The sequence below is a fragment of the Myxine glutinosa genome, chromosome 7 (genome assembly GCF_964187855.1).
Source record: "Myxine glutinosa chromosome 7, kmMyxGlut1.1, whole genome shotgun sequence".
In the NCBI taxonomy this organism is placed as follows: domain Eukaryota; kingdom Metazoa; phylum Chordata; class Myxini; order Myxiniformes; family Myxinidae; genus Myxine; species Myxine glutinosa.
The window spans coordinates 887436-913449 of NC_136267.1; the positions used below are offsets into that span (position 1 = coordinate 887436).

The following is a 26014-nucleotide window of genomic DNA, read 5'->3' on the forward strand; positions in this document are numbered from 1 at the left end:
GTTTAGTTGTCCGATTAGCCTGGGAAACTCCGCCCATATCTCCAACATCCAATTGAAATGATGCATTTGCATAGAATCGCAACAACATGGACAATTGTTGGAGGGGATTCAGCGCATTACTCGTCATCGTAGGTTGATCCAGGTCATCTCGCACTTGATCAGCAACCAACGAAATGATTCCTTCGGGAGTCTGTAACTCCGGACAAATTTTATGTTGTCATATTTCTCTGGACGATTGCATCCATTCTCTTTCTCAATGGACGTCGGCGAACTTCCCTATTCCTGTCCTCTTCTGCCTCCTCTTAAGCCGATTCAAGCACTCCTAGAGCATCCATCTTCACGGTCCCATGTGAACTACCGATTCTAAGCTGTGCAATGCTTGCTTCAAGGCCTTAAAACCCCACTGTTAAACATGCCCTCACCGACGTGTAGAAGTGTATTTGTGATTTAAACGCTTGCGATTAGGTTGTGATTGCACATTAGATAATCACTCTTCGGCAATTGGCGACTAACTTTGAACGCGTGATCATCCCACGATTAACGATTCTACACGCATCTAACTCAAACGCCTTTCCTAAATTTGGCCGTCTTTCCTAAATTAGGAATCTTTCCTAAATTCGGCCGCCTTTCCTAAATTCGGCCGCCTTTCCTAAATTCGGCCGCCTTTCCTAAATTTGGCCGTCTTTCCTAAATTAGGAGTCTTTCCTAAATTCAGCCGCCTTTCCTAAATTAGGAGTCTTTCCTAAATTCGGCCGCCTTTCCTAAATTAGGAGTCTTTCCTAAATTCGGCCGCCTTTCCTAAATTCGGCCGCCTTTCATAAATTAGGAGTCTTTCCTAAATTCGGCCGCCTTTCCTAAATTAGGAGTCTTTCCTAAATTCGGCCACCTTTCCTAAATTAGGAATCTTTCCTAAATTCGGCCGCCTTTCCTAAATTCGGCCGCCTTTCCTAAATTAGGAGTCTTTCCTAAATTAGGAGTCTTTCCTAAATTCGGCCGCCTTTCATAAATGAGGAGTCTTTCCTAAATTAGGAGTCTTTCCCAAATTAGGCCGTACATGTTTAATGGAAACATTACTCTCACGGGAGGTCTCCGATTCCTCGTCTCTCCTGAGCTATTGTGTTTTAAAAGGCCCCTCTCCATCATAGTGTTGGTATCGCTCTGTGGCATTCAATCAATGAACCAAACTTGAAATCAATCCCAACATTGTTCATGATCTGTGGCAACTTCACCCGCCACCATGCCAGCTGGCTGGTTGTGAGATCTGTAACCACTCATATCACTCTGCCTATTGTTAAAGGGAAAACCGAATGATAATACCTCCTCGCCGCTAATAATCCCATGATATTTGCAAAATTGATATGACGTGTCTTTTTCCAATTTGAGATTTATAAAGTCGGTAATTTTGCGATTAAAAGTCAAAATCTTCTTCACGCTTAGCAGTGACGTTGCACGAGGAAGTCGACTGCCATATCCGTACTGTCTATGGGTTTCATCACTGTACGATTTGACTGAAACTGCAAATAATTTTCGAAATTCTATTAATATGCCGGGTCGATGCGTCCTTGGACCTTGGTGGTTGTCGAAATAGAAACCAAGATGGTTTCATGCTACACCAATGGCCGAAAGATCCGAGGGTTGACAGAAATTGGACAAGGTTTGTCTGAAATACCCGAGTGTGGATCGGGCCTTCAACATGGCACGGACACGAATGGCGTCCTGGGAAAGTGTGAAACGGGACGATCCTGTAACATACAGGACACCGGGTCAGCCTGCAATGTTGGGACAAAGCATTCATCGCCCATTTGGTCAGAAGTGTCCTGTATGCCGTGTCTGTGCCATATTTCTGCTGGATTAATATAACGGATTTATCAATTCATACAAAATCCCTGGTAAATCGTCAATTGAAGGGGGAAACCATAATCCACCAATCTGTCGTGAACATGTGACCAGCTTTTTCATCTTCACTACTAATGCCGCCATCTTCAACAAACCGCAACTACATCTGAATCACTCGCCCAAGGCTTAAAATGACATGGCTCCACAATAATTCCACAAAAAGGGTTTCCATCACTAATTTTGTCTCCAATAGTTTCTTTAGAATCCCACTGATCCGTTTCAACATAATAAGAATCTTCAGAGTTGCTAATGACGGTGGAATCCAAGCTGGAAATGCACTGTTCTCTATGTAAAGCTGCCATCTGGATCAAGGTGAGTACATAGAGTGACGTCACTGGCGATATCGAAAATTGACATTTTAGGGCTTTGTTTGGCACTGTGATTGGCAAAAAAATAATTCAAAACATTTTCCCCTTAAAATTAGACCATGATTAATGATTTTCAACAGTTTTAAAAATTGCATTTGGGTTCCCCTCGAAGGAGCAAGCTCAATGCCACAGATGATTCCGCAATGGAATGCTTTTCTGAATGTTTATTTTCTCTCACGCATTGGTTTATCCCATACCATCTGTGGCTATCCTATCCATCCCATTGATGATGGTACACCAAATCTTGTTCCGAAGTAGTTGAGGCCTACCAGCTTGCTTTCTCAAAATGAAAAGTTGCCCTCGTTGAGGTTACCTTTATCTTACCCCCGTAAGGCTCGCAACATGTCCATCTCTATCCCGAGGAAAGCCAGAAATACCCATCTTGCAAATATCAAGGCCAAACTCTCCAACCAGTCTCCTTCCTCAAAGTCTTGGTGACAATTTGCCTAGTCCATCTCTGGTGTATGTTCCCCCTCAATGCCCTCATACACCGACAATGGCTTCACGTCAGACAAGATGAATTAATCTCATCTTAGTGATTGCCTCCAAACCAGGTATCCCCATCAGACAGCTCTGTCCCCACCATACCCATTCATCCCTACTGGCTTCTAGACTCTAAGGTAGAGACAGTTGTGTCCATCCGAGAGTTTATCAGTGACAGGTAAATTGGCGTTAGTCCCCATGTTCTCAAATCTTGCTCTGCTGGTCGTGCTTCCCCTTTGCCCTCTTCAGCCTGTCCTTCTCCTTCAGCGTCAGCTACCTTCCATCCGCCTGGACGGCCGACAACATCCCTCACATTCGCAAGAATGGTGTATAAAACAGCCAGGAGCTCACTTCTAATTACAAGCCAAGTCATGGAATCCATTTCCAGTGCCGATGTCGAGTCTTCCCTGTTTTCAAACAATCTGATCTAACCAACAGTTTGCAATTTGTCGCTACTACTGCTCTCAGCCAGGATTCGAGGCCCTAAACCTCAAACAAGAGGTTATGACGGTCTCCCTGCACATATCTCGGGTATTCGACACAATATGGCATCCCGCATTGCTTGTCAAGATCGCTACCTGTGGGGTGCAAGGCCATACATGGCTTTCTGATTTTCTCCACTCGTGTAATCAACACATTGCTTTTAATGGAACCTGCTCTTCTCCTCTCTTCTCCTCTCCTCTCCTCAACTAATGGAGGCTGGAGTTCCCCAAGGCAGTGTCTTAGGCCCAGTCTTGTTCCTCTTCTGCATAAACAACCTGATGCTTTGGAATAGGCCTCTTCCCTTTTACAGGTGACCACATTTGTGTCGTACAGTGCCACATCCAACGGCCAAACAGATAGCAAACACCTCACTGTCTGCCGATTTAGAATTGAGTCGATGAAGGTTTGATAAATGGAACATGTCTTTCAAACCTGTGGAATCTCAGTCTCACTCTGTCACTCTGGAAGGATCATCAAACAAACCAGATTCTCCATTTCCATTTTCAGCCACTGGAAAGGTTCGGCCTCTTGAAAGTCTTGGCCTCACCATCAGGCATTACCTCCATTGGGCTGACCACATAGCAAAGCGTGACGTATTCGTCTTTTTTTTTTTCTTTTTTTTTTTTTTTTTTTTTTTTTTTTTTTTTTTTTTTTTTTTTTTTTTTTTTTTTTTTTTTTTTTTTTTTTTTTTTTTTTTTTAATATGTTTTGTTTTGTATACAAGATCGAGGCTCGTGAAAGAGCGAACATTAATCACACAGAAAGACAAACCGACACATAAAACATATAACATCGGGAGCGGTAGACAAGATGGGGAGAGAGGGGGAAGGACACAAACACAACATTTGAGAGCAGGGACCGAGAGACATGGAGACATCGAGAGATCTGAGAGAGGGCGAGGGCTTTGGGGGGGGGGGCATGGGAAGGGGGCGGTGGGAGAGGTATAAAACATATGGACACTGCCAGGACTTCCAGGAAAGAAGTTGGAATTTCAAACAAGGTGGATCTGGGGTGAAATAGCAGGGGTAGAAAAGATCAAGGTTTTGGATGGGGGAAGATAAGAGATGGTGGTGAACAGCTGTTTTAAAGACCTGGAGGGAGGAGTGGGATTGAAGGGAGTGAGGGAGTTTGTTCCAGAGGCGGGAGAAAAGAGGAATGAAAGAGTGAAGGTGAGCAGAGAGCCGAGATTTCGGCAGTTTAACCATCAGAGGGTTGCTGGCAGATCTTGTGCGACCTGTAGGAATATTTGGGGGACAGAGCACAGAGAGAGCTGGGGGTGCAAGGCCGGAGAGGAGTCGGTAGAAGACAGAAAGACCACCTACCTGCCTGCGGTGAGTGAGTGAAAGGCCCTCAGAGATAGCTTCATCGCGGGAGATTCCAATAATTCTGAAAGCTTTGGTTTCAACAGCGTGAAGCCGAGCTAGGTGTGAGGCAGGAGCACCGGCCCATAGGGGAGAACAGTATTCCATTGAGCTGCGGATGAAAGCCTTGTATGTGGTGAGGAGCTCAGGTGTGCCGAGGAAGGACTTCGCACGACGGAGGATGCCCAGTCGGCGACTGGCTTTGGAGGCCAGCTTGGAAATGTGGTTTTCCCAAGAAAGATCATGGCAGATAGTGAGACCCAAAATCTTGAGCGACAGAACTTCTTGGAGAGGATTGTTGAGAAAGTAGATGGGAGGGTTGTCCAGTCGATCTTTTCGGAGAGACATAGTAAGAGTGTGAGATTTGTCAGGATTGAAAGACATGACTCTCAAAGTGACTCTCAAAGTCTCAAAGTCAACATCTCAATGACTCTCAAAGTCATTCCTTAGAAAATCAGAGGAATTAAATCTTGAGGGATGAAATCATAACTCCTCAAGGCCTTTGTCCACAGATCAATGGAGTACTGCTCCCCGCTATGGGCTGGCACCTCAGCATCACATCAGTCTCTCCTGAATTCTGTTGAGTCGAAAGTTCTCAACACGATTGACATCTCCCATGATGAGGCCAAAGAACAGGCTCCGTTGCTCTCACGTGGAGGACAGGTTGGTGGCCTCTGGATTTTTACCACATCCTCCTCCAGTCCAGCTCTCTCTCAGCCCTCCGACCTCGACCCAAACGCCACAACCTCTCCCACATCTGTGCTCCCGGAAGCATGCATTCATGCAGTAACCGAACCCCCTCCTTCTTTACGTCCCAAAATCATGACTTCTTGCCCACCCTTACTCTATTGTTCCTATTTTCACCTGTTTGTGGAATTGCCTTCCAAAGACAGTTTGGTCACACTCTTCACTCCAGGGCTTCAAGTATCCAGTGCACCACAATCACACGTCATCTCCAAATATATCCACAATTCTCTCTCCCCAACCCAACTCTCTTAACACCGCCCCTCTTGTTCTGTTCGTCCATTCACTTGCTTACCGTGTCCAACCGTGGCACTATCAGTGCAGCGACATTTTACCACCAGTCTCCTCACCCTTCCATGAACCTACGCTTTATATACCCAGATATATTGTACCCATAACCCCCCCCCCCCCTCCCCATCCCCCACTCTACCTCAGCTTTATCCGATACAAAAACAGACACACAGGACGTGCCCCGTGTACAATCTCTGTGTGACACATTATAACATCCTCACATTTTCAATGAACTGATCGCTAGCGAGGCCCAGGAAGTCATGGAAGACATTGTTGAGACGGGTGTGCATTGCCTGTGTTTGGCTGTTCAGGTGCTCCATCCCTCGCTGCACATTGTGCGTTCGTGACAGCAAACCTTGTGACCACTGCTGAAGGTACAGCAGGAGCTGCACAATGGGAAGGGGAATGAATAAAACATGGACATTATCAAAACATAGACATTGGGAAAGATACAGATGGTTAATAATAAAGATTTAAAATAAATAAATAAAACACCTTGGTAGGGGCAGAATGAATGAGCGGGATTTAAAAAATAAATGAGCAGTAGGGGCGGAATGAAGGGTAGGGGCGGATTGAGCGGTAGTGGTGGAATGAGGGGAAGGGTGGAATGAGGGGTAGGGGCGGAATGAGAAGTAGGGGCGGAATGAGGGGTAGGGGCAGGTAGGGGAGGACTATGAGGTGCACAAGATGCATAAAGAAGAGAACTCCCATGAAGGAAAAAGTGGAAATTTGGAAGAAGGAGAGCTTATGTTTGGAAGTTTGGGGGGGAAGGGAGGTGGGTGGCGAGTGAGTGGGAAGGAAGATGGGAGTGGGAAGGCGGGATACGGAGAGTAGAAAACGGGGTTACATTTGCTAATTGTTACATTATGTTATGTACAAATAATTTTCGCCATTCCACCTATTAGACCATCACACTAAAATATACAATTTGGTGTCTGTCTGTCTGTCTGACCGCAATACATTCGGTCGTTACTTATCCAATCTCAACTGAACTTGACAGGAGGACTAAGGGTCACACGAGGGAGGTTTCCAGGACTTCATTTGCTCCACTCCCCAAGGGGTTTTCCACCTTGGGCCAAGTCTGTGTTAAGGTGTATATCTGTGGTAAGATAGCTAATCGTGGCATTTTCCCAGAAGCTGCATCTAATAACAAAACTAATAACAACACTAATGATAACAGCATAATATTAATGTTATTACAAAACAATATTAATACTAATATAGTGAAAATATGCCCTCTCCCCACAGGGATTTTCATCCTTGGACAAACACCGTGGTAACATGTATAAACAGCTTATCTTGGCGTATCGTGGAACATCCCTACCCTACCAGAAGTTTAAAAAAATATTATAAGCCACAAACACCTATGATTACCTTTTGAAACAGTCGCTAATGCTGTTTAACACTAAACCGAAAAGGAGGAAACCCGACGTTCTTGAGGTATTCTATACTTATAGTGCCCCTCACAGCCTAACGGACCCGAGCCTAGATCTACTGTAATCTATATACCCCACCGAGAATAACATGACCCTTCCTGCCGCTCCCATATGGAGTGGGTGTACTCGTGATATGAAACTTGAATATCACTCCCAAACATTCAACATGTATATAAATAAACCAACGTTTAAATTAGGATTTCCTGAAATCAACAACATGAGAATCAGACCCCAAAGTCAACACAGACACATTAACGTTTAGTGCACACACAACCATCCGAACATGATGTACACGCGACCCTAACATGACGTCACAGTTACCCCGGCATCGCTCGCCAAGGACCAGCTGTTGCCGCCTTTGCGGATCTCCGCGATATCCCAGGGTCTCTCCCAGAGCTCAGGACCTCGCTCAACAACCCCTGACATTTCTGGTCCATCCATCTTTACTACCAAAAGTGAAAATGAGCTTCGCGATAAAACCACAAAATCGACGTTTTACGGACGGCAACCAAACAGCTCGGTCTCTCCTCCGCTAAACAACCAAAGTCGATTCGCAACGAAATAGCTGAAGTCGCAAAAAAAAAAGGAAAAAAAAAAAAGGGACTCTTCCGCCCTTTACTTCCGGCAACTATTACGTCAGTTTTCTGCAGATATAAAATCCTTCAAAGGGGAAAAATATGGGGTTTTTTTCGCTGAAATTAACACGAAACTATATTAAAATATACTCCACACAATCAAAGATGCTTCAAGGTTTAGAGGTAACAACCTCTCATAGAAACCGACAAAATCTCTGTGGTAATGTTACAAGGAACAATATTGTCATGGAAATTTGTGGCATTTCAAAGTTATTTCTCTGATCGATTTATCAAATGCCAGTCGTATCGCTATGTAATAATGTTCTAAAATATATTGAGCGCTACATTTGTACGAAGCGGTATAATGCGCGGTAGATTTACATAAAGTCAAGCCAAGTGCGCGGTAGAGCCAAGGATGTTTTAAAGGGAATATCAGCGTACTAAATCTGATAACAACAATCTACTCTTTTCAATAAACCTACTGAGTATCACAACACTTTTGAAAAACATGAAATACCATACACCGCATTAAAAACAATGCGTTCGTTACCTGGGGAGACAGAGCGACCAACTGTGCTGGATTGCATATCTATACACCGCCTAGAAATCCCAGGTTAAAAAATACCATCAAAGTAGTTTGTAATTTATATTACATTGACAGATCATAATGAACTTTATATACGTCAACAATTATTAGTCGTTATACTGTTATAGTTGACATTTATTTCTCCAATACACCACGATTCTATTTCTAGTATAAAAGTGTAAAATGTACCGATTTGATTTTTAAAAAAATGTATGAAAAGCTCGGTCCAGGTTTTCTTGTGCATATTCAATGAGAACTAAAAAAAAGGAAAAAAACAAAACGAGGTTCTTATCGTAGCCGGAACGAAGTTTTGTGGAACACAAATTAGGACCAGAGGTTCTGGTGACAGTCAATGATTGCGGCCTGTACTAGTTTAATTTGATTCCTTTAAATCGGTTGCAGTGTAGTAACCATTAAAATGACTCTGTTTCATTTGGGAAATTGTTTAGCGCTCTCGTTTATCCCTTATGTCATTACCTACAAGTGCTCCGGACTGTAAGTGACTTAAGTGAAGGCGTTTACAGTATAATTATTAGTTTGGCGAGGATTGGGGAGTTAGGGGTTGATGGGAGCGAGAATTGGGGAGATAGGGGTGGATGGGAGCGAGGATTGGGGAGTTAGTGGTGGATGGGCAGCTAGGGCAGGGGTGTTATGGGTGGATGGGAGCTAGGGCAGGGGTGTTATGGGTGGATGGGAGCTAGGATTGGAGTGTTATGGGTGGATGAGAGCTAGGATTGGGGTGGATGGGAGCGAGGACTGGACTGTTGGGGGTGGGTGGGAGCAAGGATTGGAGTGTTAGGGGTGGGTGGAAGCAAGGATTGGAGTGTTAGGGGTGGGTGGAAGCAAGGATTGGAGTGTTAGGGGTGGATGGAAGCAAGGATTAGAGTGTTAGGGGTGGGTGGGAGCAAGGATTAGAGTGTTAGGGGTGGATGAAAATGAGGATTGGAGTGTTAGGGGTGGGTGGAAGCAAGGATTGGAGTGTTAGGGGTGGATGGAAGCAAGGATTAGAGTGTTAGGGGTGGGTGGGAGCAAGGATTAGAGTGTTAGGGGTGGATGAAAATGAGGATTGGAGTGTTAGGGGTGGATGGGAGCGAGGATTGGGGAGTTATGGGTGGGTGGGAGCAAAGATTGGAGTGTTAGGGGTGGGTGGAAGCAAGGATTGGAGTGTTAGGGGTGGGTGGAAGCAAGGATTGGAGTGTTAGGGGTGGATGGAAGCAAGGATTAGAGTGTTAGGGGTGGGTAGGAGCAAGGATTAGAGTGTTAGGGGTGGATGAAAATGAGGATTGGAGTGTTAGGGGTGGGTGGAAGCAAGGATTGGAGTGTTAGGGGTGGATGGAAGCAAGGATTGGAGTGTTAGGGGTGGATGGAAGCAAGGATTAGAGTGTTAGGGGTGGGTGGGAGCAAGGATTAGAGTGTTAGGGGTGGATGAAAATGAGGATTGGAGTGTTAGGGGTGGATGGGAGCGAGGATTGGGGAGTTATGGGTGGGTGGGAGCAAAGATTGGAGTGTTAGGGGTGGATGGCAGCTAGGATTGGAGTGTTAAGGGTGGATGGCAGCTAGGATTGGGGAGTTAGAGGTGGATGGGAGGGAGGATTGGAGTGTCAGGGGTGCATTGGGGTGATAACTGGGATGTTGGGGTGCATGTGGTGGGAATTGGCGGATGTTAGGGGTGCATGGGGCGAGAATTGGTGGGAATTAGGGGTTCATTGGGGCGATAATTGGAAAGTCAGGGGTGCATGGAAGCGGAAATTAGGGTGTTATGGGTAAGAGTTGGTGTGATAAGGGTGTTTGGGGGCGATAATTCGGGTACTAGGGGTTTATTGAGCCAATAGCGAGAAGAATGTTGTTAAAGCGGCAATAAGGGGTAATGGACGTGCCAGGCCGATTGTCGGATGTCCACCTCTGTGCTTCGTAGCTGCTCGCTATCCGAATCGATTGAAGTATATTTGCTTTATATCAACAATTTTGTGTGCCCACAAGGATAACAATATTTAATCAATGTGTCCTTCCCTTTTCCTCTTGGTGTCCTCACTCCCCGTTTGCACGCCTGACCATGAGCCTCCCTGTCTGTACCGTGAGCATGCAGGGCAGAATACAGCGCCTTTTGGAGATGTGTACAAGCTGGGGGAATATACGTGCTGGTTCAGCTGTGCAAGGTTTGCTCATCATTGTTTTGTTTAATGAAACTCCATGGATCAATCGAAGTGTTTCATTGGGTGCACCATTGTCAGCCTTGATGTGAAAATGGCCTCCGTAGGCCTGTCCAGTAGGTAGTCTGAAAGATCATGGCATCCGTCCGGTGCGGGTCTAGCTGGACGGAATGACCTGTGGCATGTGACATCCTAGATGACCTGTGAGTGATGGCCAGAAAGTTAGAGGAGTAAAGTCTTCGGCCTGAATTTAGTTGATTTGATAGGGAAAAGAGACTGCGGTGATGGCTTTGTGGTCAGGAGGTTGAGATCTATTGTTAAAACGGATGTTACCTGTCGATTGCAAGATGTTCCGTTAAAATGCACAATTATAGGGTATAAAATGACGTCACTTCCTTTACTGAACACATCCGTGTGAAGTTCGGACTTGGTAGATGATATATTTGCTAATGTAGCCTCTGTCATGTTTTTTTTGTGTTGTGACTGAACTCAGATGCTCTTCCTCGCAACATTCTTCCCCACCTGGGAGGGGGTAACAGTCGGGGGATTTGATGCAGTCGGAGTGAGTATCTTTACACAATTAAAGATGAAAATAAATATTTACCGTTGGTGGGTACGCTGAACTCCCCTCCAATCGTGCCAGGCTTCCCGTGCACTCGTGTTTGAATGGCTAACTGAGGTGCAGGACAGTAGATCCCCAACAACCAATCACTCAGAAGGAAAACGTGGTTCCTTCCTCTCAAATCCCACCACTCATTTCCTGCTCGTGTTTCGACCCCACAACAAAAGGCAGCATAAGCATGGTTTCCTGGGCTTCGTGGATGATTGCGGGCCTGTTTCGCTCCATCCATCCGGGAAGCTATTTAAGATATGAGTGCACAGGGCCTGTACTTTATTAAGGCCACTTAGTGCCAAGACCATTTTTGCAAATATGGATTCTCCCAAATTCGTCCTGCTCTGCAATGTCCTATCGGATTTGTTTCCTTTTTGTCTAAAACCCCTTTCGAGAATCCGGCCATGTTCCAATAACGGGGTCTTTGTGCCAGGTTTGAGATGTGATGCCATCTACAGGAGCTGATGAAGGCCACAGTAGAAGTGGCCGATTTGTGTGGCCTTTACGTGGTCATGGTGAGGATGGCTGGTCGTGGTGAACTTAAGGTCATGGTGGCAGGGATGGGATGGGCCACTGCAGAGCTGTTCACCAGCAGGTGAGACCAACACTGATAAAAAGGGAAGGGGTGGGAGAAAGAAGTCAGAGAATGATGGAACGTGTTGCGCAGGTTTGTGCCCCTATGGGTCGGTGCCAGAGGAATGGAGTTTGATTGGAAGTTCATCCAGATCAGTTTGGATTCCAATATCAGCTTGGTGAGAATGTTGTTAACCTGTCAGATGTCAAGTTCTCACTTTGGCAAAGTCTCAATCCTATTCTGCTTCATGTACTACGCCGCTCCCTTGCCCTCCTTTTCAGGTGCACCATCTTGTTACGGCCGCCTTGGTGTGGCTCAGATCTCGCTACGACCTTCCTCACAAAGTCTCAACTGCTGTTTCCTTCCTGCTTCTGCTCTCCATCTACAGAAACTTCTTCTCAGAGTCCGTTTGGTTATTTTCCCTCTCCCATAGACTGCATGTGGTGTCTGTGTGTGATTGTCATTTAACACACTGTGTGGTAATTACTAATGGTGTACTTTTTTTTTTCTGTGAAAAATAATCCTTAGTTGTTGTTCTTTGTCATTTCAACAAAAACAAATTGTGTTTAAGTAAGAACACAGGTACTTTTGCCCCATCATTGCAGAAATTGTTCCATGATTCAGAAAGACTTCCCAATTTGATTGGAGAGAATGGAGACCAGTACCAATTTGATTGGAAAGAATGGAGACCATTACCAATTTGATTGGAGAGAATGGAGACCGTTGCCAATTTGATTGGAGAGAATGGAGACCGTTGCCAATTTGATTGGAGAGAATGGAGACCATTACCAATTTGATTGGAGAGAATGGAGACCGTTGCCAATTTGATTGGAGAGAATGGAGACCGTTGCCAGTTTGATTGGAGAGAATGGAGACCGTTGCCAATTTGATTGGAGAGAATGGAGACCGTTGCCAATTTGATTGGAGAGAATGGAGACCATTGCCAATTTGATTGGAGAGAATGGAGACCATTACCAATTTGATTGGGAAGAATGGAGACCGTTGCCAATTTGATTGGAGAGAATGGAGACCATTACCTATTCGATTGGAAAGAATGGAGACCGTTGCCAATTTGATTGGAGAGAATGGAGACCATTACCAATTTGATTGGAGAGAATGGAGACCATTGCCAATTTGATTGGAGAGAATGGAGACCGTTGCCAATTTGATTGGTGAGAATGGAGACCGTTGCCAATTTGATTGGAGAGAATGGAGACCGTTGCCAATTTGATTGGAGAGAATGGAGACCGTTACCAATTTGTTTGGAGAGAATGGAGACCGTTACCAATTTGATTGGAGAGAATGGAGACCATTACCAATTTGATCGGCAAGAATGGAGACCATTACCAATTTGATTGGAGAGAATGGAGACCGTTACCAATAATTTGATTGGAGAGAATGGAGACCGTTACCAATTTGTTTGGAGAGAATGGAGACCGTTACCAATTTGATTGGAGAGAATGGAGACCGTTACCAATTTGATTGGAGAGAATGGCGACCATTACCGATTTGATTGGAGAGAATGGAGACCGTTACCAATTTGATTGGAGAGAATGGAGACCGTTGTCAATTTGATTGGAGAGAATGGAGACCATTACCAATTTGATTGGAGAGAATGGAGACCATTACCAATTTGATTGGAGAGAATGGAGACCATTACCAATTTGATTGGAGAGAATGGAGACCGTTGCCAATTTGATTGGAGGGATTGGAGACCATTACCAATTTGATTGGAAAGAATGGAGACCGTTGCCAATTTGATTGGAGAGAATGGAGACCGTTGCCAATTTGATTGGAGAGAATGGAGACCTTTACCAATTCGATTGGAAAGAATGGAGACCGTTGCCAATTTGATTGGAGAGAATGGAGACCATTACCAATTTGATTGGAGAGAATGGAGACCGTTACCAATTTGATTGGAGAGAATGGAGACCGTTGCCAATTTGATTGGAGAGAATGGAGACCGTTGCCAATTTGATTGGAGAGAATGGAGACCGTTGCCAATTTGATTGGAGAGAATGGAGACCGTTACCAATTTGATTGGAGGTATTGGAGACCATTACCAATTTGATTGGAAAGAATGGAGACCGTTGCCAATTTGATTGGAAAGAATGGAGACCATTGCCAATTTGATTGGAGAGAATGGAGACCATTACCAATTTGATTGGAGAGAATGGAGACCATTGCCAATTTGATTGGAGAGAATGGAGACCGTTGCCAATTTGATTGGAGAGAATGGAGACCATTACCAATTTGATTGGAGAGAATGGAGACCGTTGCCAATTTGATTGGAGAGAATGGAGACCGTTGCCAATTTGATTGGAGAGAATGGAGACCGTTGCCAATTTGATTGGAGAGAATGGAGACCGTTGCCAATTTGATTGGAGAGAATGGAGACCATTGCCAATTTGATTGGAGAGAATGGAGACCATTACCAATTTGATTGGGAAGAATGGAGACCGTTGCCAATTTGATTGGAGAGAATGGAGACCATTACCTATTTGATTGGAAAGAATGGAGACCGTTGCCAATTTGATTGGAGAGAATGGAGACCGTTGCCAATTTGATTGGTGAGAATGGAGACCGTTGCCAATTTGATTGGAGAGAATGGAGACCGTTGCCAATTTGATTGGAGAGAATGGAGACCGTTACCAATTTGTTTGGAGAGAATGGAGACCGTTACCAATTTGATTGGAGAGAATGGAGACCATTACCAATTTGATCGGCAAGAATGGAGACCATTACCAATTTGATTGGAGAGAATGGAGACCGTTACCAATAATTTGATTGGAGAGAATGGAGACCGTTACCAATTTGTTTGGAGAGAATGGAGACCGTTACCAATTTGATTGGAGAGAATGGAGACCGTTACCAATTTGATTGGAGAGAATGGCGACCATTACCGATTTGATTGGAGAGAATGGAGACCGTTACCAATTTGATTGGAGAGAATGGAGACCGTTGCCAATTTGATTGGAGAGAATGGAGACCTTTACCAATTCGATTGGAAAGAATGGAGACCGTTGCCAATTTGATTGGAGAGAATGGAGACCATTACCAATTTGATTGGAGAGAATGGAGACCGTTACCAATTTGATTGGAGAGAATGGAGACCATTACCAATTTGATTGGAGAGAATGGAGACCGTTGCCAATTTGATTGGTGAGAATGGAGACCGTTGCCAATTTGATTGGAGAGAATGGAGACCATTACCTATTTGATTGGAGAGAATGGAGACCATTGCCAATTTGATTGGAGAGAATGGAGACCGTTGCCAATTTGATTGGTGAGAATGGAGACCGTTGCCAATTTGATTGGAGAGAATGGAGACCATTACCTATTTGATTGGAGAGAATGGAGACCGTTGCCAATTTGATTGGAGAGAATGGAGACCATTACCAATTTGATTGGAAAGAATGGAGACCATTACCAATTTGATTGGAGAGAATGGAGACTGTTGCCAATTTGATTGGAGAGAATGGAGACCATTACCAATTTGATTGGAGAGAATGGAGACCGTTGCCAATTTGATTGGAGAGAATGGAGACCATTACCAATTTGATTGGAGAGAATGGAGACCATTACCAATTTGATTGGAGAGAATGGAGACCGTTGCCAATTTGATTGGAGAGAATGGAGACCGTTGCCAATTTGATTGGAGAGAATGGAGACCGTTGCCAATTTGATTGGAGAGAATGGAGACCATTACCAATTTGATTGGAAAGAATGGAGACCATTGCCAATTTGATTGGAGAGAATGGAGACCATTACCAATTTGATTGGGAAGAATGGAGACCGTTGCCAATTTGATTGGAGAGAATGGAGACCATTACCAAGTTGATTGGAAAGAATGGAGACCGTTGCCAATTTGATTGGAGAGAATGGAGACCATTACCTATTTGATTGGAAAGAATGGAGACCGTTGCCAATTTGATTGGAGAGAATGGAGACCATTACCAATTTGATTGGAGAGAATGGAGACCATTACCAATTTGATCGGCAAGAATGGAGACCATTACCAATTTGATTGGAGAGAATGGAGACCGTTACCAATAATTTGATTGGAGAGAATGGAGACCGTTACCAATTTGTTTGGAGAGAATGGAGACCGTTACCAATTTGATTGGAGAGAATGGAGACCGTTACCAATAATTTGATTGGAAAGAATGGAGACCATTACCAATTTGATTGGTGAGAATGGAGACCATTACCAATTTGATTGGAGAGAATGGAGACCGTTACCAATAATTCGATTGGAAAGAATGGAGACCATTACCAATGTGATTGGAGAGCAGGGAGACCGTTACCAATTTGATTGGCAAGAATGGAGACAATTACCAATTTGATTGGAGAGCAGGGAGACCATTATCAATGAGACTGACAGTGTGTCCAGACCTGAAATGGGGAAATAGGAAGTTCTGAAATCTCACACTAATGACACCATTGTTCCTACAGCTCATTCCATGTCATTTATTTTCAAAATGCGGAGACAAATGGGTTTTATTAATTATTTTGCGTTATCATTAACCACCAAAGGTTGATGTAAGTTGACCGTCATGACCTCTGTGTAGGATGAATTAAAAGTTGATAAGCGATAACCTGTGATTCCCACACGTGTTTGATCAATCCTCAATCGGCACTGGTCCCCTTTCTCCCAACTCGTCTCCCAACTGGTCCCAACTCCCAACTGGTCTCGCCCTCCCATCTTCCCCTAGGCTGGTGCAGTGGAGTTTTGTTCATGGTGGTTGGGCGATACTTGGTGTGAGAGCAGCGTACACCGCACTTCAAGCGCTTGTTACACTCTCGCTGTTCGTGCGAGTTACCGCGTGATCATTTTATCGAGTTCCGTCTGTGACATCATCACATGAGTAATGCAGCGAACTTACTGGTGAACACTTGCTCAGAGAATCGCCTTGGTGCTTGTGCTAGGATTGTTTGGGCCACAAAGGTAATATTTTTATACTTGGAATGCAGACACAAGTAGTTTGTCCAACCAGTCGGTGGCACCAACGCAGGCCTTGTATTACTGACAGAGTCCTGCTTTTCAGACCAAGGAAAAACCTCTGAAACGGCGTTTTTGTTTTTTTTTTGTTGTAAAAAGTTTCTTCTTCTTCAGTGCAAAGCTAACCCGTTTACAATGTCCTTCAATTACAATTTTGTTGAAAGATTTCCCCAAAGCTGTATCATCATGCTTGTGATGTTTGTTAGCGAGCCAAGGAAAATAAAACGATGGTGGAAATGTATTTTTGTTCCATTCACGATCCAAAAGAATCTCAAGTTCAAGGCCGAGGTTCCAAAGCTAAGGCTTCGCTGACAATGCGTCGCTGAATGCCAACTACAGCTAAACAGACATGGATATCCTTCGATGGCGGAAAACACTCGCACTGCTCGTCAGTATTGCTGGTGACATCACGTCTCGCCACAGGGTGCACTTTTAAAGGGGAAACTAAGAAGGGAGATACAAATGTTTCATGTTTAGTAAGGTGTGGAGTTTCTTTCCAAAGTCATGTTTTATATACAACTAGCAGTGTATCCACCCTCCAGGTCGGTGGAGCACATTATTTTCTGAAAAAAGCGTATTCTTTAAGTTGCAATTATCATATTTTATATATATATATATATATATATATATATATATACAGACTTGGCATTTAATATGGAATATTTTTTTTGTGGGGGTGAACTTACTTTTCAAGATGACTTAGAACCAAAAGTTCATTGCAATTATATTGAAATTATTCTAGATTTTGTTAATGTGACCTTCAAAAGAAACAAAAGCCACATTTGACATTTCGAAGCAAATAAATTGATCCTTGAAAGTGATGTAAACTGATATCGAACTCAATTCACGGACAGTACTGTGTTAAACTTCTGTACGTTTTCCAGAAGTATCTCTTTATTTTACACATTAGCCAAAAAAAATTTCAACAAAAACAAAAGCGAAATTATGACTGGGACTACGGACAGTAAAATTACAGTTCAGTACTTCGTGTAACCCCCACGAGCATTCAGGAGAGCACGTATACGTCGAGGCATGCTGTTCACGAGATTTGCCAAGGTTTAGACAGGAATCGCTTGCCATGCAGTGACAATAGTCTGCTGCAATTCACGCACAGAGATAGGCTGCTGATCCAAGTTGTCGATTTGACGCGTTAATTCTGCCCACAAGTTCTCTATCGGATTCATATCCGGGGACATGGCAGGCCACTCCATATGCTCTACACCACGGTCAGCAAGAAAGTGTTGGATCATGCGAGCACGATGAGGCCGTGCATTGTCATCTTGGAAGACAAAGTTTCCTCGAAAGGCTGCACGAGCAAATGGAAGCAATGTTTCTTCCAGAATGACCATGTACTTGAACTGGTTCAGGTTTCCATTCAGAACAAGCAGGTCAGTTTTGCCCCCTGCATGAAAAGCAGCCCAAACGTTCAGCCCACCACCTCCAGCTTGGAGTCTTGGCACTATACAATCTTCGTTGTGGGCTTCATGCACTTGTCTGCACACTCGGACGCGGCCATCTTGACGATAGACCAGAAATCTAGACTCGTCACTGAAGGTCACGTGATTCCAGTGTCCTGGCTGCCATTGACGGTGCTCTCTGGCCCACTGCAATCGGCGCTGGCTGTGTTGTCTGGTCAGGCGTGGCTTTCTCAGGGGACGCCTGGCACGATAGCCTGCTTGAACCAGTCGTTGGTTGACTAGCCTTCTGGATACAGGCACATTTGTCAGTTGCTGCCACTCAGCCCTCAGCCGATTAGCTGACTTGGTACGGCCATTGCAGACTAACCGGTGCAGCTGGCGATCATCTCTCCTTGTGGTTCTGCGTGGACGTCCTGGCCTCGGTCTTGGAGTACGGACACCCCTCTGAGCATTTCGTTTCAGGATCTTTGACACCTGACCTTGAGTGATGCCATACTTCCGAGCAATAGCATGCTGTTTCATGCCAGAATTTCGTAAAGCCACCACTCCATGACAAACAGCATTGTCAAGTTGACGGACCATTTCCAGAGGAAGCGGCAATAACTTTTGTGGACATGCAACAGTTGTTTTCCACTAATACAGAACGCAACAACCCTTGTATAACTGATTGTGAAGCCAATCATCAAATGCACCTGTCCGTACATTTTGCCACGCCACCTGTGATATAATCCTGTTGTTGACGTCTTGCTGCGACAGACAATCAGTGACATGGTTCTTTCAACAAATAAATCACCAAAGTGTAAAAGAAACTCACCAGATTGATATACTGAGTTAAGAAAGTAAACCCAAGTCAATAAAAAAAAATATTCCATATTAAATGCCAAGTCTGTATATATACATACATATGTACATACATATATACACTGCATTCAGAAAGTATTCAGACCCCTTCACTTTTTTCACATTTTGTTATGTTGCAGTCTTGTGCTGAAATCGTTCAAATTCATTTTTTCCCTCATCAATCTACACTCAATACCCCATAATGACAAAGAGAAAACAGGGTTTTAGAAAGTTTTGCAAATTTATTAAAAAGAAAAAACTGAAATATCACATTGACGGAAGTATTCATACCCTTTGCTATGACACTTGAAATTTAGCTCAGGTGCCTCCCATTTCTCTTGATAATCTTTGAGATCTTTCTACACCTTGATTGGAGTCCACCTGTGGTAAATTCAATTGATTGGACAGGATTTGGAAAGGCACACACCTGTCTATATAAGGTCTCACAGCTGACAATGCATATCCGAGCAAAAACCAAGCCATGCGGTCGAAGGAACTGCCTGCAGAGCTCAGACACAGGATTGTGTCGAGGCACAGATCTGGGGATCAAGGAGATCAACTCCTCCCCCTCTCCCCTTTCCCCCCCCTTCCTTTACCCATCTCCCTACATTCCCTCCTCCCTCCCTTTCCTCCCTCTCTCCGCCCTTCTCCTTCTCACTCTCACTCCCACTCCCGATCGTGCCCCGGCCAGAAACGGCTAAATGTGTTTTGCCTTTTAAAGCATAAATATCCGTATGATTTTCTTTCTGTTTTTTTTGCAGCCAAGTCTTAAACCATCTTAGCGACTATGAAAAATGAAATTAGTTGTTCAATTGGAGTTGATATGAAGCCGTGAGAGAGTAAGTGCGAGTTTTTCACGCGCACATGGGCAGACGCACACACGGCTCAATTTATAATATAGATATCCCGAGGTTTGGACGGATGGCTACACGGACTGTTTTTCGTTATATGCGTACACATAGACTAGCAGGGTACCTGTCACTGGTGGGTGTTTCGTCGATGTCTCACCTGAAATGAGCAATTTTTTTGTAGTGTGTAGTGGTAGAAACGAGAATTCAGTGTAAATGTTCAGTAAGCAGATTTTACAATGGGTGTACCTGGTAACCTCGACAACCTCGTTCCGTTCCACCAGCTAAGATTTCCAATCCATGCTTGTTATACCTCCGAAGTACTGCTTGGGAGTGTGGGTGATATTATGAAAGCTCTCCTGCGAAACGGATTCAGGCATGTTTTGGGCCTACCGCGAACACAGAAGTTCTTTCCAATGCCAACCGACCACCTTCTGACATCTATCCCTTTCCACATCGCTTCTTCCTCCTCTCTCTATATTCTCCATAGCTCTGCTTTCGACAATTTCCCACAACATTTCATTCTGTTTTCCCATTCGATGATCCATCGATCAGTTGTTTCAGTTTCACTTTTCAACATCAGTTTCGCTTTGAGATATCAATTTAAATTTGTCATTGCAACTTGTGATGCGACGTGAATAGTGCACAACAAAGGTCGTCAAAACCGATTTTTATTTTTCAATTTTCTAAGGGGTCTAAAGTGTTTAAAGGTTCTAATGCTCTTAGAATGCCTAATGGGGTCTAAATGTTTCTAAGGACAAAAGAGAAAAAGGGGTCAAAAGTGTACAAAATTATCTAATATTGTCCAAAGCATCTTAAAAAATCAATAAGTCTGAAAAGTGTCAAAGAAGGTGTAGATGTCTCAATGGGTCTAAATGGGTATGAATAATACTGTATGAATGGGTATAAATAACAATATGTAATGTAACTCAACAGAATCGACAAACAATCAATTGTCGTACATTTATTGACTCTCAGCATACAGAGCGGTTTCACGTCCACGCCATCTGCACTGTGACGTAACTCCGTGGAAACGGAAAGAGACCCGTTTGAACCCGCGGAAGATTTTGTACGTCCATACATGATATCCTCCCCTTTAAGTCCAAAATTGTAGCCAAGAGCAATATTTCTGCCCCTGCATGTGTCAACATGAAAATGGAACATTGAGAAAAATAAAACTTCACAGATTCAAACGGCCGGGTGCTTTTCTTTCGTGAAATAAGCGTTGCAGTGAAACTGTGGACGCAGAGTCCGAGGTGATTCTTTCTGTCTCCACGACGAGTGGATCATTCGCAGAAGTTTTCGAGGCAACCGAGGCAACTGCAGTGGCCACGACGATTCTGGGAGTGGCGGGTCGAACTTGTTCTGTCTGTGATAAAGCTGCAGGCTCTATTGACTGGTAGTGAATGTAGGTCAGGTCATCCTGGTGTCGACCAATTTCACGGCCGTCGTGCAGGTAAATTGCGTTGGTCAGTGGACCTGGCTTCTCAATGACATCCATCAGTAACCACGACGCGCCCGCGCCAAAGTTGCGGACAATCACTGGATCTCCATTGTTGATACAGCGACTGTTGGACGACTTATCGTGCACCAACTTTTCATTAAGCTGGCTCTGATAGACGTTTGACATCACGTCTGGTTTGAGATTGTCGAGCGCTGATCTCAGGTGTCGTTTCATCAATAACTCAGATGGAGCTGCACCTGTTGTTGATTGTGGTGTGATGTGGTATTTGAACAGGAGACAATACATGAACTCCATTCAATGTACAATGCGCTGAGTGGGTTAATCAAAAATGTAGTGGTCTGAGAAGGTCATTAACCAGTGTGGCAGCTACATTCAAGTGTAAGGTGTGCACAGAGGGAGCTGCAGATGGAGGAAATGTTGAATTGGATTTGGAGATGGCGTCAAGCTGGAAGGTGTAAAAACATTTTGCGACCTAGGAGACATGCTGAATGGAGAAGGTGGATCAGACTCGGCAACGGTTGCTCGAGTGAGATGTGCATGGAAGAAGTTTTGGGAACTGAGTGGCGTGCTGACGAGGAGGGGAGTGTCGTTGAAGCTGAAGGGAAAGGTGTATGCTGCATGTGTGAGAAGTGTTATGATTTATGGGAGCGAGACATGGGTAATGAACGTAGAGCAGCAACGAAGGCTGGAAAGGGTGGAAATGCGAATGGTTCGGTGGATGTGCGGAGTATCGTTGAGAGAGAGGAAGACAAATGATGAATTGCGAAAGATGATGGGAATAGAGCCTGTGATGGATGCTATGAAGAGAAACAGGTTGAGATGGTTTGGTCATGTGTTGAGGAAGGATGAAAGTGACTGGTTGAGAAGAGTGATGGAAATGAATGTAGAAGGAGGTAGAGGACGGGGAAGACCGAGAAAGACTTGGCTAAATGTGGTGGAAGAAGAAATCTGGGCAAGGGGGTTAACAAGGGGAGATGTAGAAAATAAGGCAAAATAGAGAAGATTGTCGTGGGGCCCGCAAGGCTAACCCCCGCTCTTGCAGGGAAAATGGCCTTCAAATGCCTGTTGTTGTTTTTGTAGACAATAAGGCTTTGTCTCTAAGTTTACCTCCCAAAGTTTCTGCAATCCGGATTTCATGATTCCCACCGAACGTACGGCCATGCCATTTGAAGCCTGGTGATGTGGGCTAACAAACGTACATTTGATGCCGTTCGGACGTATGAACTCGGAGCTGCAAAAACACATACCATTGTTACTCATGATCATCCTGGGCAAACCATGAGTGAGAAACAGCGTCTGGTGTTTGAATGATAATGCCTGACGTAGTACCCCTCATCATGTAGGCATCAATCAATTTGGTGTGTGTGCCTGTGATGATCAGAATCAAGCAGCCATTAATAGGCCCGGCATAATCGAGATGACTATGATGCCACAGTTCACTGGGCCATTCCCAGGGATGCAGTAGCGCTTTTTTTCTTTTCTTTTTTTTTTCTATACAAGATCGAGGCTCGTGTAAGAGCTAACTAACATCAATCACAAAAAAAACGGACACACAAAACATACAATAAAGGGAGCGGGAGATAAGATGGGGAGAGAGGGAAGCGCACAAGTACAACAGCAAAGAACAGGGACAACGGGAGATCTGTGGGAGGGAGAGGGCTTGGGGGGGGGGCATGGGAAGGCAGGGGGGGGGGTGGGAGAGGTATAAAACACATGGACACTGCTAGGACTTCCAGGAAAGAAATCGGTATTTCAAAAAAGTGGATCTGGGGTGAATTAACGGGGGTAGAAAAGATCAAGGTTTTGGATGGGGGAAGGCAAGACATGGTGGTGAACAGCTGTTTTAAAGACTTGGAGGGAGGAGTGGGATTGAAGAGAGTGTGGGAGTTTGTTCCAGAGGCGGGAGAAAAGAGGAATGAAAGAGTGAAGGTGAATAGAGAGTCCCAGAGTAGGCAAGTAGATTTCATCCATGACCCTGGAGCGCAGATTTTCTGGGATCATGACACGGCAGTCCCAGAGTCGGCAACCACACCGAATATGTCGATACTTTATGATAGATTCAAACCTCTCTATTTAAATATCGCCTCAAAGTGGATCCAGAGGTTCCGAAATGCACCGCAATTTATGGTAGTCCAACGATTCGCATCCCTCGTGTCACGAAGATCATAGATCGGTGATCCGTGGAGAATAACGTGTAGACAAACGAAAGCGTTCAAAAAAAATACACAACCACTTCAACAACTTCATCTCTGGATTTATATTTCATCTTCATATATGATCAATAAAAAAATTCAATGACAAGAGACAAAAGATTACAGGATAATTGCAAATGTGAGATATATCTGCAATGGGTATGCAGTTTCCTTCCTCTTGCATAGTCTTGCATCACATTCGGGTGCAAAATGGCAATATTTATTACTTTTACCTTATATAAGGAAATCGTTTAAATGACTTAAAATATCCCTTTTTTGGTTATTTGCTCTCAAGTGGTACATACAATTAATTGGCCTATAAAATGTATTTTTTATATGAATCCAAAACGCATTCTAACGTGAAGTGCATTTGATTTTAATAACTCTTCCTGATTTAAATAAAGGCATTGATGACGTCACAGTACAATTCTTAAGGCACTGATGATGCAACAATACAATATTGATTAAGGCATTGATGACGTCACAATACAATTCTTATGGCATTGATGATTACCCCATACAATATATTTAGGGAGTCATGATGTCCCAATACAATTGTAATGGAATTCATGATGTCCCAATACAATAATTATATAGCGATTCATAATGTCCCAATACAATTATTAAGGCATTGATGATGTCACAATTAAATTCTGGATTCATGATGTTCTGATACAATGCTTAAAAGGAAACCCAAACGCTCAGACCACCTCAACGCTTATCTATCCCTTGATGCCCTCCAAAATAGATAGGATGTCTTTTTCCAGTTTATAAAGTGGGTAATTTTGCGATTAAAAGTGAAATCTTCTTCTTCACATGTAGCCATGACGTCACACTCAGACGTCGACCGCCAAGTCCGTACTGTCTACGGGTTGCATCGCAATCCAATTTAACTCAAACAACGAATTATTTTTGAATTTCTATAAATATGTCGGGTCGAAGTGTCTTTGGTGGTTGTAGTTGTACAAACCGAGATGGTTTCATGTTATACCAATGGCTGAAAGATCCGAAGGTTGCGAGAAATTGGACAAGATTTGTTTGAAATACCCGAGTATGGATCGGGCCAACAAAATGTTCACTTTTGTACTTGGAACATTTTACAGAGCACTGTTATGGAACAACAGAGATGGCTTGAGCTTGTGGTTATCCGCCACAATTGAGAGAGGATGCCACCACCACAATTAAGCAGAAGAAACAGCCATCGCTCAAAACTGTAAGGCCAACTCTATCGAGCTACCAGCATATGGACACAGGTGATTTGAGCGTTGAAACAAACAACAGTGTTGGCATGCCGGCACCCAGTCTCACCACAACATAACACCTCTCTCCCCCCTCTAACTCTCTCCCCCTCACACTGGGCTGTGCCATGTTGTATCCATGCTGTATCGTGTCCGTGCTGTCATGGTCCATGCAGTGCTGTGCTGTGCTGTGTCGTGCCACATTTCTTCTGGAGTAATATAACTGATTTATCACTTGATACAAAATCCCTGATAAACCGTCAATTGAACGGAAAAACAAAACCTACCAATCTGTAGTGAACATGTGACCGGCGTTTTCATCTGCACTACTAACACCGCCATCTTCACTAACCCCATCTTGGTCTGAATCACTCGCATAAAGCTCAAAACGATAAGGCTCCACAATTCCCCCAAAAGCGTTTCTATCACTAATTTTGTCTCCAATAGTTTCTTCAAAGTCCCACTGATCGGCTTCAACATACTGAGAACCTTCAGACTTGCTAATGACTGGTGGAATCGGGATCAGAATCTGAGCTCGAAATACGCTGTTCTCTATGTAAAGCTGCCATTTTGGATCAAGGTGAGTTCATAGTGTGGCGTCACTGGCGAAATCGAAAATCGGCACTCTAGAGCTTTTCTCGACACGTTGTGATTGGCAAAACATTTCAAAAAAAAAGTTTCTCTTCAAATGAGCCAGTGATTGACGATTTTCAATGGTTTTCAAAAACAAATTGCATCTGGGTTCCCCTTTAAGGCATTCATGACATCACAATACAATTATTTAGTGATTCATGATGTCACAATACACGTCGTTTGGGCTTCATGATGTCACAATACAATTCTAAAGGCATTCATGATGTCACAATATAATTCTAAAGGCATTGATGATGTCACAATATATTTATAAAGGCATTGATGGCATCACAATACAATTCTGTAGGGATTGAGGACGTCACAATACACGTCTTTAGGGATTCATGATGTCACAATGCAATTCTAAAGGCATTGATGATGTCACAATACTCTTATTTAGGGATTCATGATGTCACAATACAATTCCATGTCTGTGTAAAGCATTTCATCTTAAACATTCTCTTTTCTTTCATTCATAGCGTCTTTCATTCAATTATAACTAATGTGAAACTCCATGATAGATTGAAATTGTGAAATAAATAGTTTCAAATGATGAAAAGCTGACTCGCTATGATAACGACCCAATAGGAATATAAAATAGCTTTAACTGTCGAGATACGAGACGACTGAGGTCTAATATGAAGTAATAAATGTGCAGCACAGAGGAAATGGGAGAAGAAAACACGTGCGATACAAATCTGTGAAAAAGTCTTTCCTGGTGATTATAAACGGGTTAATAATAAAGGAGGAAGCAGCAAGCTTGGAGCACACTTCTCTTGCACATGAGACATTCAGTTTTAGAAGGATGCGTACTCATAC

General features: G+C 43.8%; 2 protein-coding genes across 3 annotated transcripts in view; one reads left to right on the top strand and one right to left on the bottom strand.

The window, feature by feature from the left end:
• The window catches only part of LOC137430955 (WASH complex subunit 2), a 139201-nt gene extending 131517 nt beyond the window's left edge, over nt 1–7684 (bottom strand). The window contains exons 1-2 of one of the 2 annotated variants that reach the window (XM_078781226.1): nt 7383–7684; nt 5847–6011 (exon numbers count right to left, since the gene is read on the bottom strand). In XM_078781226.1, the coding sequence (XP_078637352.1) occupies nt 5847–6011; nt 7383–7502 (285 nt within the window). In that variant the 5' untranslated portion in view covers nt 7503–7684. The remainder of the gene's footprint in view (nt 1–5846; nt 6012–7382) is intronic. The other variant, XM_078781225.1, reaches the window with a different exon arrangement.
• Nucleotides 7685–8508: 824 nt separating this feature from the next.
• TMEM147 (transmembrane protein 147) lies at nt 8509–16802 on the top strand. Its single transcript, XM_068121743.2, has 7 exons — nt 8509–8717; nt 10309–10378; nt 10866–10934; nt 11444–11580; nt 11653–11737; nt 11841–11962; nt 16275–16802. Exons 1-7 carry the CDS (start codon nt 8641–8643, stop codon nt 16387–16389), a joined length of 675 nt encoding a protein of 224 aa, XP_067977844.1. The 5' UTR covers nt 8509–8640; the 3' UTR covers nt 16390–16802.
• Nucleotides 16803–26014: the final 9212 nt, after the last annotated feature.